Source organism: Engraulis encrasicolus, chromosome 19 (assembly GCF_034702125.1).
Source record: "Engraulis encrasicolus isolate BLACKSEA-1 chromosome 19, IST_EnEncr_1.0, whole genome shotgun sequence".
In the NCBI taxonomy this organism is placed as follows: domain Eukaryota; kingdom Metazoa; phylum Chordata; class Actinopteri; order Clupeiformes; family Engraulidae; genus Engraulis; species Engraulis encrasicolus.
In genome coordinates, this window is record NC_085875.1 from 43,974,770 (window position 1) to 43,988,263 (window position 13,494).

The window sequence follows — 13,494 nt, forward strand, 5'->3', positions numbered from 1 at the left end:
GAAGGACTGCTCTACGGAACTGGCCGTCAGAACCTGCCGCTTCGTTGCCGCCTGGTCGCCTAGGAAACGCACCATGAGGTCCTTCACCGCGTCACCCTGCAACAACAGCAAACTTTCAATTGGCCGGGCTTCAATTGGCACCACATTCCCAGACGCATAACTTGACCACTACCCGGCACAATGGCCAGCTGTGAGGCTGAGCATCAGCTAATGAACTAAGCTGATGAACTGCTTGTTCGATTCCCGGTAGAAACCACTGGTGCCGTTTTTCCCGGGTGAGGCATAAATGCAATTGTGTTTTGTGTGATGCGTCACAGCGACAATGGGACTTTCCCCAGGGTGATTTTTTTCACTTTCACTAGTGTCCCAAATGCATGATGACATAGTTGGTATTTGTTGTTAGGTCACGTCATTCAATTAAATAAGTAGTGCATTAAAAAAAAAGTCCAAGCCAACTTTTTACATTGTATATTGCCCTGATGATGCAATCATTACAATTAAATGAATGAATCTTTTTTTTTTTCCTTTTTTCTTGCACCACTCTTCAATTCACATGCGGCGAAAAAGGTTTTTGGCTGGAAGAAAAGCTAAGTAGAAGCTTTTAAGACTGGGCCCATTCAACCATGTGCCTCAGGCTCACCTGTAAGTTGTCGAATTTCAGTCCTGGCATGGACAGGCGATCCCTTTCCACGCACGCAGGGTTAAACTGCTGCGTCGCCACAGAGATGAGCAGCTTCCTGGTCTCCTCCGAGGACAGCCAGGCGTCATGGCGACGGTCCACCTCGCTCATGCACAGTGCCGTGGCAAAGGGGTCATCGCTGCCCGAGAACACGGCCTGCAGCTTGGAGAACGGCGGGGTGGCTTCAGCTGGGCCTATAATAAGAATAATAATCAACATAATCATTATAATAATAATATTATAGATGAGATAATAATAATAATATCTACAACAATAATAACACCAACAATAATAATGCTAAATAATGAAATATAACTTAAGAGCAATTATTTTGAAATTGTAATACGATTTGAAGCACCCTTCGTGGTACCCAAGTGGTATTACAGAACACTAAAATAACAGCTAAAACAGACTACAACCACAACACACAAACCTCATAAACAAAGCAAAACAAAGACAGAAAATCTAAAATATCAGTAAAAATACCAACCTGGCTGTGGGTGCTTAGAGGGAATATCCACCATGGAGGAGGAGGAGGGGGGAGGAGCGGAGAAAAAGGAGCCGGGCGAGGAGCTCTCCTGAGGGGCCACCATGGGCAGCGAGGAGGGGCCCGTGGAAGACCCCGTGGAGATCTGGCGCTCGGGGGTGGGAGTCACTTTGGGAGACTCGGCAGCGTTGGGGTTGCTGACAGAGATGAAGGAGGAGGAGGTGGTGAAGGAATCGAAGAAGTCAGAGGACGGGTTGACGCCGCCGTTGTCCGAGAAGAACTTGCTGAGGCTGGGACTGGGCTGGCATACGAGAGGAGCCAGCTTGCTGGGCGTCTCGGCGCTCCCGCTGCCGCTGCCACTGCCACTGCTGAAACTGGGCGATTTCACCATGGTGGGCTGGAAGCCGTCGGGGACCAGAGACTTGGGCGGCGCTCCCTGGCTGAAGATGGTGCACACTGGGATGGGATCCTCCTTGGGCGTCGAGCCGGTGACTTGGAGGTCTGCTTCTGTCGCCCCTCCATCTGAACTAACAGAGCTCGGCGGCTCTTCTGGTGTCTGCAGGGACGCAGCGCTCTCCTTTTCACCGTCCTGCGGTTCCTCCTCCATTGTCTTCAGTTCCGTCTTTTCTTCTTCTACTTGGTTCTCCGCCGCAGCTGCCAACAAAGTGTCCTGAGAAGGAGACTCCATCTGGATTTCAGTGGTGCTCTGCTCTTCTAAAGCTTCAGACGGCGTCTTCGGCTCTCCCACGCCGTCGTCGAGGTCTTTGGGTGATTCCGGCGTGCGGCTGTCCTCAAACTGCTCCAGCAAAGAGTCCATGGGAGCCACGTCGTCCTCCTCGCTGTTGTTGGGAGAGTCCGAGATCATGACGCTCTCCATCATCTGATCGTTCAGCCTGTCCATCAGGCTACCTGACGCCAGGCTGTCGTCCTGGGGAGAGGTGAAGGGCTCCGCGTCCCCGCCCAGGTCAATGCTCTCCTCCGGGAAGAGGACTTCGGAGGTCGGAGCGGTGGACGACGTGCAGGTGTCCGTCAAGACAGACACGGTGTCCGTCAAGACAGATACGGTGTCCTGTGGCTTGTCAGGCTCGGCCACATCGCTGATGTCCAGCGTCACTGGCCTCTGGGCGGGACCCTCACTGCTATCCATGTCTCTGCCCTGTCAGCAACACCTGAGAGATGTGAGCAGCAGTGGCAGACACAGGCGCAGGCAGGCAGGCAGGCAGACACACAGACACACACACACAATATTCAGTGTAAATTGTTTTTTACAACATGCTCTTTGCACTGATTCTTTGTGATCACTCTATGCCCTCCATACCTGCTAAAGGTTTCTACAATATTGCATACGCCTTTAAAAAAGTATAATACATAGTTTACATGGTTTTACAACAACGTTATTTACAATAAAGTAAAATCACATTTGTCTCAATCAGATATCATGTCACATCAGCTGACGAGTGTAATGTATAGCCTTCTACATGACATGGCATAATTACACAAGGGAACAAAAGGTCGATGGAGACGATGTACCGACCATTTGTAAGACTTCGCTAAAAACAACCGAATTTTCATGAGCTTCACTTTTATCTCGTTTACGAATTTCAGATGAACGTTAACCAGACTCGTGTCTTTTAAGCCATTGATGTGCGCAGCTATTCTGGACTTTACGGTCCCATTCACTTCAATTCATTTTTTTGGCGTTTTACATATTTCGGACCGTGTGCCCTTTTCCCCCCCCCATTGTTTCCCCTTCCGGACGCCGCTGTACTCGTGCGAGGAAAACAACAATAGTCTCTCCCCGGGTGCTAAACATGGTCATGGAACGCTTGCTTAACCAGAATGGTGTGTGTTGTGTCATTTCGAAGAAAATTAAAGAAAATCTATATAAAGGGGGGGGGGGGGGGTCAATGGGATTTCTCATAGGCATGGTTTTTGCATGTCTCTTATCTCTTTTCATGTTGACTGAGCTATCACCGTTACAAGTTTACAAGGTGCACAGCGCACATATGTATGCATACAAAAAGGAAGAATACATTTCACAGTGTAATTCTGCAAATAATTCACTTCAAAGTTAAGTGTTATTACATAGGCACCATGGTCATCAATATGTGTGTAAAGAACAAGTGAAAAAAACAAATCGGTCAGTTTGTCAAAGAGGAGATGGTAGATATGCGCAACATAGTATAAAGTATGCATCACACCATGCTTCTGAATGATATGAAGGAAAAATACTGACGGCACATAGCCTACGTCTCTTTCCTCAATAATGCACATGCCACATATCACTCAAGCAACATTATCTTCATTAGCTAATGTGGCCACAGGGGGGCGATATTGTAGGGCACGCTGAGACATTCGGATTCAATTTAACTCACTATTAGGCTAATAACAAAGGTTGCATTACAGCAGGGGTGCCCAACCAGTCGATCGCGAGCTACCAGTCGATCTCGAGGCAAGTGGCAGTCGATCGCGAGACGTGTAGGCCTAATGTTGTGACGGGAAAAATACTGTCTTTCAAAAGTAGGCTATGTAGCAAGCTGCTGGTACTGTATTGGTTAGATAATTAGTCCCACTGTAACACTGAATGAGGGGAAAGCATTAGGAAGTGACCGTAAGGGTATTGCAGTTGATTCATGTGTGCACACATGTAACATCGGGTGAGTAACAGAACATCGTGCCGCCCCCCCCCCCCCCCCCCCCCCCCCCCCCCCCCCAATGACTGCGTTATGACGCACGGCGATATGCGAGGATCTTCGTCCAAATCGCTAGTCGGCATGCAACATCGCTAACTGCGTTTACATCGCGTGCCGCGTGTAAGGGAAATTTTATGTTAGTTGTTGACATGTGTGGAATTCATTCAATTTGTGCTGTTTCAAGCTCCAGTTGTGGACAAAACGATTGGCCAAACTCACAATAGAAAGCCTTTGCTGTGCTACTGTCCCAGAGAGCTGAAAAAAAAACCTTCATAGAAGAAGTCACTCTTAACAGGGGTGTTAACCAATCCAATGAGTTCTCTCATTGCTCTCTCTCTCTCTCTCTCTCTCTCTCTCTCTCATAGTAAAGTGAACTTAACTACTATTTACCCATAACAAATGGTGGATTTCTGAGCCCTTTTTAATTTGGACCACTGAAGGCATGATAATGCTTCATCATATTTTAGAAATAGGGCCTATGTGCCTACATAGGCTATGCATTTTATACCAAATGTTTATCATTTTGAAATTGTTTCAGTTGTTTATGACTTGTGTAGGACTGAAATGATCTCTGCATACTATCAGTGCTGCTTTGTAAACATAGGGTATTCAGCACACTTTAAAAACACACTGAAAAGATAAGGCCATGGTAGCCTACTAAAATCATTTTGTTCATAATAATGGTGATTAATAAATGGTGATCTTAAATTTTCATACTGGCATCCTGAAATTTGCCTTGGTAGATCATCGCCGACCATCAACTTCAAAAGTAGATCTCGGTTAAAAAAAGGTTGGGCACCCCTGCATTATAGGCTAGGCCAGTGATTCCCAACCTATGGGTCGCCAAAGATCCACAGGGGGTCGCGAAGCCCTCTTGAGTTTAAGGGGTTTCATTTTAATACCATATGTAGCCCATGTTGAATAAATGACAAATGCATAGAAGCAACAAAATTTAAGTGCTACATTAAACATTTATTCTGATTTTGAACAAAGATGAGTTGAGGAACTAAAATGATGACTAAAATGAGTTTTTCGTAGGAGACAGAGCGTATCGAGTGACTTCCTCTCATGCGGGCGCTGGGTCACCAAACCTTACAATAGTAAAAACATGGGTCCCTGAAGAAAAAGGTTGGGAACCACTGGGCTAGGCTTACTACAAATAGTCATTAATTGGCAAACAATTCATGTTGTTTCTATTGTAATGGGATTGCCTACATTCAAGATGTTTTCCAAATGTCTTTCATCTCCTCTGTCTTTTTCATGTTTGTAGGTTAAGAATTAACAAACAAAATCTTAAAGGGACAGTTTGGTCAATTTCAACATGCAGTTGTATTGCTCACGCTACCCTTGACTTGTCAGTACCTGGTGAGGCCACATTTTTCGGCTCAGCCCTTTCCGAGATATGAGCAATTCTAATGGGGGCAGCGTTTGTTTACATTTTAAAAAATAAAACATAGGCCAACCAAATACCAAATATTTTCCCAAAAGGTACTCCTGCTTGCTAGTTGTCCTGCTGATGTTTTTATAACCTTTTGTATGTTTTTGGGAATTAATAAAAAATGTTTTTTTGAAATGTAAACAAAGAGCTGCCCCCATTACAATGACCAGGATCGGCTGAAGAAAGATAAAAAAATCTCAGGCACTGACAGGTCCAGGGTAGTGTGAGCATTACAACTGCATGTTGAAATTGACCAAACTGTCCCTTTAACATTGTACTGCATGTTTTAGATGGGCCCATGTACAAAGAACTTCAAGTCTGTCCTTGTAGGGACATCAAGGGTCTGTGAGAAAAGGGTGCTTGCGCTGCTGACAATGTGTAAATGCTTCCATTACATCCTATTGGCCTACATATGATGGCTACAAGAATTTCTGCAATGTGTTGTGTTGTTTTGAAGAAAAATTGTGAATAAAATCTTATAAAGTGGGATGTCATTTGCATGATTGGACAGGTTTCATATCTCTTAGCATGTTCACTGCGTCATCACCATTTCATCTTACAATGTGCAGAATGATCAGAACTTTCTGTAATTCTGAAAATAAGTAACCTACTGAAGTTAACAGATCATACCACATATGTAATAAGTAGGCCTAGTGCAAATTGAGAATGATTAATTTCTCAAAGCAGACACTGTTTATGATATGTAGCAGTAATACACAGTAAGTGTCGCTATGTGCTCCTGAAAAGATATTTCTGAAGACATACTGAAGGCACAAATAAATTTATTTTCCCAATAAGCCTTATAATGTAGGCCTATATCAGGAGTGAGGTTACCCCCCCCCCCCCCCCCCCCCCCCCCCCCCCCCCCCCCCCCCCCCCCCCCCCCCCCTACACGTGAGTAAAAGTTGAATGCTGAGTGGCCTTGAACCCACAACTTATGGTATGCGACAGCATGACTTCATCCACTAAAGCTACCACAGTTTCATAAGAAATGTTAAGACCAGAAAAGATATGTCGTCGTTGTGCATTTTTAACACAATAAAATCATATAAAATATATTTTCCCTGCACCATTTTCCCTCATTGTCTGAAGTATGATGAAGAAATGATTGTAAAGGCCTATATGATTTTTTTTAGTGCTGTGATAATGTGCACAACAAGAAGTTTTTCTGGTCAAACAAATTCTACTGAAACTGTGGTAGCTTAGTGGATGGAGTCATGCTACCATTCCACAGGTTGTGGTTCAAGAGCCCATCAAAGACAATTTTTACAACTCTCGTGTATGTTACCTCACTTCTGATAGGCCATGATTAGTCTAATTCAGTAAATGTAGATATTTGTGCCCGTTACAGTATTTCTTCAGCATACAACTCATGACATATTTCGATGAATACTGTGTATTATGGTGCATATCTACCGTCTCCTCTTTGACAAACTGACGCGATTTGTTTTTCACTTGTTCTTACACACATATTGATGACCATGGTGCCTATGTAATAACACTTAACTATGAAGTGAATTATTTGCAGAATTACAACTGTGAAATGTATTCTTCCTTTTTGTATGCATACATATGTGCGCTGGGCACCTTGTAAACTTGTAACGGTGATCGCTCAGTCAACATGAAAAGAGATAAGAGACATGCAAAACCATGCCTATGAGAAATCCCATTGTAATAAGATTTTCTTTAATTATCTTCGAAATAACACAACACACACCATTCTGGTTAAGGAAGCCGTTCCATGACCATGTTTAGCACCCGAGACAATTGTTGTTTTCCTCGCACGAGTACAGCGGCGTCCGCACGGTCCGAAATATGTAAAACGCCAAAAAAATGAATTGAAGTGAATGGGACCGTAAAGTCCAGAATAGCTGCGCACATCAATGGCTGAAAAGACACGAGTGTTAACCTGCATTAGCTAATGCTAAATGTCTTACGTTGCCTTTCAGATGTGTATTTCCCTACCGACACGACAGCAACTGGTTGGTTTGTGAAAGCAGAGGCAAGGGTACAGACTAGGAATTTCATCAGAGCTCCAAATCAGCAAATATTTTCCAATCGGCTCAAGTCATAAGACATTAATCAAAGGGTAAACAATCGCATTTACCTTTGCTTGAGGAGGATGACAGCCGTGGAACAGTACGCATGCGTGAGTTACCAGGAAGAGATTTGTATGGTGTCTGAGATGGGACACATCCTACGCTGAATTTCAGTCCAGTATTCTGGTAACATTTACGCACGTTTTTTGCTGTTGGCTAGCCATTTGAACTTTTCTGTACGCACATATTTGTTAAGCACTGCTCTGACAAATTACGAATTGCCTTTTTCGTTTGCGGAAAACAAACAGATATTTGATTCATTTACCTGTGGCGTGTAGCTGAATTGTAATGACACCAGCTATTTGAAAACAATTTGTCACACACTCAGAATGGAAGACGACGCACCTGTCATTTATGGTCTTGAGTTTCAGGTAATGTGCTCATTCAGTTTATATTCTGCCGCTTGAAATCATAAAGCTAAGCACTAGCCGAGTTGCAATGAGCTAATCATCATCATTGCACGGGAGCTAATGCTGTCATGATAAAACATAACGATAGGCTGATGTTTTAAACAGCTTGCACATTTATGTGCGTTGCCGTTTCCAGTTTGAGGTTTTGAGTAAATGAGTCATAGTTGTGAAACGTATTTGCATACCATACTCGCGAACCTTTGCCTCACAATAATCAAACAGCCTGCATGCATTGCTTGATTCAGTTGAGGATGTTGTCAATATGTCAAAGAAACTACTACACTTAGTATTGAAATTGGATGGCGACCGCATGCTGTGTGCTTCTGCTTGTGTGTGCTGCTGCAACTTTCAGGATGCTGTAAATACAGTGCAGAAATGATATTGTGATTTTCAGATGATGGGAGACATGAATGTAAGCTAGTTGCACACGCACATTAGGGCCTACTCTATGACTTGTTAAAACACTCCAGCTAAGGACATGTATCCCATTTAGACTATTTCCGGACCAGTTTATTCATCATGAGATGAAATTTAGTATGTCACTGACGTTATCGTGGGTCTATCATATCAGGGTTATTAGTATGACTGTAAGTAGAAGTAACAGTCATAGGTGGACTAGGACCCTCCTAACAGTGTGTGTATATAGCTTGGCATCATTACAGTACATGGTGGTGTCATCACTTCTGGTGATGGGCTATTCATTATAGTTTATCATTCTGTATGTCTGTCTGCAGGCTCGGGCGCTGACAGCACAGACAGCTGAGACAGATGCCATAAGATTCCTCGTGGGCACACAGTCACTCAAATTTGACAATCAGGTAGGTACGGTGATGGCAGATGTGGGAGGAATTTATGGCTGATGTATTGTGTGTAAAATGCATTGTCCATTTTGCAGTTATTTTCTATTTCGGAAAGTGAACTCATGCCTTCACTGTTTGGTCAATGTGATTTTTACCTGGTAAACACAATAGGTTATATGTTATATGATAATGCATGATGTGAAATATAGTACCACAAATGTGTACAATAGCCTGTTTTTAATTTTGTTGAAATACTCATTTTTAATGCACCCTATGCAGACAGTAAACAACTCACTGGTTAACAACCCCAATAACAACAAAGTCAACACAACAACAGCATTGGCCCCTGATTGTGCATAAAGGTGTCATAGACATGTCATAACCGTGTCCACTGGGGATTAATCCCAGTATCCATTGTGAAGGAGGAGGAGGAAAGGCATTGTGACAGAGAAGCCACTACAGATGCACTGTGGAGAAAAAAAGGTTATTGAGAGAAGCAGCAGAAGGAAATGACCAATTAAGTCGGAGCGGCACTCGCCATAATCCGTGCAATGATAAAAAACCGTCCCCGGCTTTATCCCCCCTCTCATCTGATCCCCCAACGCCCCCTCTTCCCCTACACACACACACACACGCACACACACACACACACACACACACACACACACACACACACACACACACACACACACACGCACACACACACTTCCCAGCAGCCCTTCCATCATATCTAGCCCCAGGATTAGTCGCCAGCCCTCTCTATCTCATTTACCTGGCAGCGGCAATTACTGCTCCCCAGAGGTGCTGCTCATTTTAGAGGCTTTTGGGAAAGCTGGATAATGCTAGCCTGAGGGACTACTGGAGAAGGCAGGGACTCTGGGTTTCTTTTTTTATTATATATATTTATATATATAGTCTGTGCTGTTTCGTTCGGTGTGTGTGTGTGTGTGTGTGTGTGTGTGTGTGTGTGTGTGTGTGTGTGTGTGTGTGTGTGTGTGTGTGTGTGTGTGTGTGTGTGTGTGTGTGTGTATTTGTGTGTATTTGTGTGTTTGTGTGTGCATGTGTTAGCGTGCATTTGTGCATGCTGGGAGATGTGTGCTCTATTGCTCTATTTGTGTGTGTTTGTGTGTGTATCTGTGCATGCAGGGGTGTGTGTGCTCTATTGCTCTGTGTGTGTGTGTGTGTGTGTGTGTGTGTGTGTGTGTGTGTGTGTGTGTGTGTGTGTGTGTGTGTGTGTGTGTGTGTGTGTGTGTGTGCGTGTGTGTGTTGTACATGCAGGGAGATGTGTGCGCTATTTGTTTGTTGTGTGTGTGTTTGGATTTGTAATGCACTATAGTGTGTGCTCTACTGTATGTGTATTTGTAATGTTTCTGTAAGTGTGCGTTCGTGTGTGTGCGTGTGTGCATGAGTGTGTGTGTGTACGAACGCCATCATGAGTGTGTGAGAGGCAGAAGTTGCCAGAGAGAGTAACCACAGGCCCCGGTGCAGGGCTGCTGATATAGTGTGGACTAAGCCTCACCTGCTGTTGTTAATTGGCTGTAAGCTCTCATTGCAATTCAACACGCAGTACCGATTCTCCGCATGTCCGTGTGGTGTCATGCATAGGCATTTGCATTGCCTTTGAGGTCAGTGTACATCAGTGGCAGAGGCAGAATATAATTGGCCAAAAAGTCAGATGGGTCAATAATACCAGGCAACGAGGCAACTGGACTACAGCTAGAGTGCTTGTCTCTAATTTGCTTCAGCATAATTTGGCAGGAGAATAACTTTGAGCTTTATCGGATTACAGTCATACATCTCTGTCACAAGCATTGTTAGGTCTGCTTTCAGACACCCAATTGAGATTTCCATTGAAAATAAAGATCTGACATCTCATTTAAAGAGATGTTCATGTCTCACTCTTTTAAATCTGGGCTTAGCAAGAATCAAGACTAAGCATGGTTAGATTTAGCATGGTTTATGGATTTACCTGTTTCAAATAATTCAGTGGAAACTTAATGACAGTTCACTTTACATTATTACATTACATTACATTACACTTAGATGATGCTTTTATCCAAAGCGACTTACAGTTATTGGATATTTACAGTCCCTGGAGCAATGTGGGTTTAGGTGCCTTGCTCAAGTGCACCTCAGCCATGGAGTGCAATAGAGAGTGGAAGGTTGGGATTCGAACCTGCAATCCTATGATCTTAAGACCCCCTTCCTAAACATTAGGGCATGGCTGCCCAATTTCACAAGGACTGGACTCAGCATTGAGTTCCTTGTTCTGCATTTTATAAGGAATCCTGCCAGTCAGGAATTATGATATGTCTGTTGTAGCCAACCATAAAACGATAACTTTTATACATAGAGTGTTCTGATAATAGAGTTTCAGAGTCTGTGAAATCTAAATCTCAAAACTACACTCATAAATTGAGGTTTGTGCTACTGTGAAGCAGTAAGGAAGCTTGGCCTTCTACTCAGGGGAGAGTTTTGTTGACAGCGTTGTTGCTAACTACAAGCGGATTCCGAAAAAGTTGGGACACTTTTTATTTTGTGAATAAAATAAAAATGCTGGCATTTTCAAAACATCCAATATGTTAATAAGGTAGAGCATTATGTACAGACAACATATCAGTTGTTTAAGTCAAGCAGAATATTGTTTTGAGGTAATTATGTTATGATTTAAAATTTGACCGATGCAACAAATCTCAAAAAAGTTGGGACAGGGCCGAAACATGTTGTAATAGTTGGATAATTCTAAAAATAACACAAGGAAGAATATTTTAAAAGGAACTATATTGACTGCCAACATGAATGCACAAATAAAATACCATCACAGAGAGGCTGTGGCACTCAGAAGCGAAGATTTTGAGGGGCTAATTACTTATCTATTGCACAGAAAGATTGAATTATCCAAATTTCAGGCATATATGGCCTATTTACGTGATATAGAGTTTTGTGTAATCATTGCATGAGTTATGAGATCATGACATACTCGTCGTCAATAAGCAAACTATGACACTCCAACAATGACAGCTCCCGAAAAAATGACCATAAACACAACACTTGATTAATGCACATGATGCAGACATTAAACAGTGTTGCATGCGGAAAAGCTCATTCTAGATGGACCTAGGAGACATGTGAAACTGTCCTCTGATTACAGAATGGACAATATTTCATCCTTTTTTAAAATCATGGAGTCATGCACCCTCCAGGTTATATAGAAAATGAATACTTCAGCTTGATTTAGTGGTCAGTCTAAAAGAGAGCATATATGATGGTAAGGGGGTGCAGAGGTGCCTTGGTTAGGGTCTTCTTGCTCATGTGGAGCATTAAAATGAAAGTTGAATGATATATACAAACTTTAAACAGCATACATAGCTACCAAGGCATTATATTTTGGAGCACCGCCTTTAGATATTGCCCCATAATGGTGGCAAATTTCAATCTCTTCTATGTTCCAACAGTGTGGTTCCATCATAAGAGTAAACAGGTCACAAAATTGTTTTCTTGCAGTCAGGATATGCCACATATTAAGCATAACAAAAAGGTAAACAAGTTGAAGAACACACCTATCAGTTGAGCTGCTGAAATCATGTCTCGCACATCAAAATATTTAACTTTTGATTAATTATGCCATCAGTCAAAATATTTAACTGTTCAGTCTCATCCCTTGTGTTGTGTTTAGTCTTATCCAATATAAAAAAGCATTTTATTGGCCCTGTCCCAACTTTTTTGGAATTTGTTGCCAGGGTGAAATTTTAAATGATCACATAATTACCTCAAAACAATAATTCTGCTTGACTTTAACAACTGATATGTTGTCTTTATATGATGTTCTACCTTATTAACATATTGAACGTTTTGAAAATGCCACCATTTTGATTTTATTCACAAAATACAAAGTGTCCCAACTTTTTTGGAGTCCGCTTTGTATGTTAGCCACTGATTGCAGTGCAGTTTCCCACTGGTTAGCAACGGTGCTTCTTTTGAGAAGCATGGTTGAGATTCCTACCACTGCATTGCCTCCCACCTTACTATACTGTATGCTTTACTGGTCAACCCCTGGCTGGACTCTTGTGTCTCAGCTCCCGACCACTTCCTCATACTCAGTCATTAAAGGCCGGTAGCCTCCGGTTTCAATACATCATGGAGTAGAAGGAAGGACTCTTGGTTTCTTGCTCCTGCCTGGCCCTCTGGCTATATTAAGTCCGTCTAATTGGAAGTGGGGGAGAGGGTGGCGGAAGGGTTAGATCAGAGGGTGGCGGAATGATGATGATGGTGTTGGTGGTGGTGGTGGTGGAGGTGGGTGGCAGCAGTGCAGTAGACCTAATTTAGTCTTCTTCACACCTCCGCCTCCTCCTCCTCGTCATCCTCTTCCTCCTCTTCCTCCTCCTCCCAGTAATGTCCACTCCAGCCAGGAGAGTGTGTGAGTGTGCGAGCGAGCGGAGTAATGACGCTGGTCAACAGGGCGGGCCCTGCGAGGTGTGCGAGGCTAGCCACTAATGTGATGAAACGGCTCCCGCTGCACTCCTGTCTCACTTGCACTCGCACCGTCTCTCTCTCTCTCTCTCTCTCTCTCTCTCTCTCTCTCTCTCTCTCTCTCTCTCTCTCTCTCTCTCTCTCTCTCTCTCTCTCTCTCTCTCTCTTTCTCTCCCTGCCTTTTCTGTCCCGTCCCGGGCTGTGTTGGCACCCAACAGGCCCTGCATGCTGTCATCGGCGGGACTAAGGAGCTCTAACTGAAGAGGCCCCTAAAATGAGCGGCGAGTGTCCTGCCTGATTTTATGCTCTCTCTCTCTCTCTCTCTCTCTCTCTCATGCCTGGGCCTCCTTCCCAGCCATATTAATTACCGGTGTGAGAGAGAGAGAGAGAGAGAGAGAGAGAGAGAGAGAGAGAGAGA

General features: G+C 43.6%; 2 protein-coding genes across 3 annotated transcripts in view; one reads left to right on the top strand and one right to left on the bottom strand.

Annotated features, from left to right (window-relative positions):
- The window catches only part of trappc12 (trafficking protein particle complex subunit 12), a 44,801-nt gene extending 37,345 nt beyond the window's left edge, over positions 1-7,456 (bottom strand). The window contains exons 1-4 of one of the 2 annotated variants that reach the window (XM_063184518.1): positions 7,405-7,456; positions 1,170-2,335; positions 641-873; positions 1-96 (exon numbers count right to left, since the gene is read on the bottom strand). The exon at positions 1-96 is cut by the window's left edge and continues 21 nt beyond it. In XM_063184518.1, coding sequence (XP_063040588.1) covers positions 1-96; positions 641-873; positions 1,170-2,313 — 1,473 coding nt within the window. In that variant the 5' untranslated portion in view covers positions 2,314-2,335; positions 7,405-7,456. The remainder of the gene's footprint in view (positions 97-640; positions 874-1,169; positions 2,336-7,404) is intronic. The other variant, XM_063184520.1, reaches the window with a different exon arrangement.
- A 162-nt stretch (positions 7,457-7,618) lies between these two features.
- eipr1 (EARP complex and GARP complex interacting protein 1) overlaps positions 7,619-13,494 on the top strand; it is a 66,677-nt gene continuing 60,801 nt past the window's right edge. The window contains exons 1-2 of the mRNA XM_063224234.1: positions 7,619-7,767; positions 8,541-8,624. Of these exons, the coding sequence (XP_063080304.1) occupies positions 7,726-7,767; positions 8,541-8,624 (126 nt within the window). The 5' untranslated portion in view covers positions 7,619-7,725. The remainder of the gene's footprint in view (positions 7,768-8,540; positions 8,625-13,494) is intronic.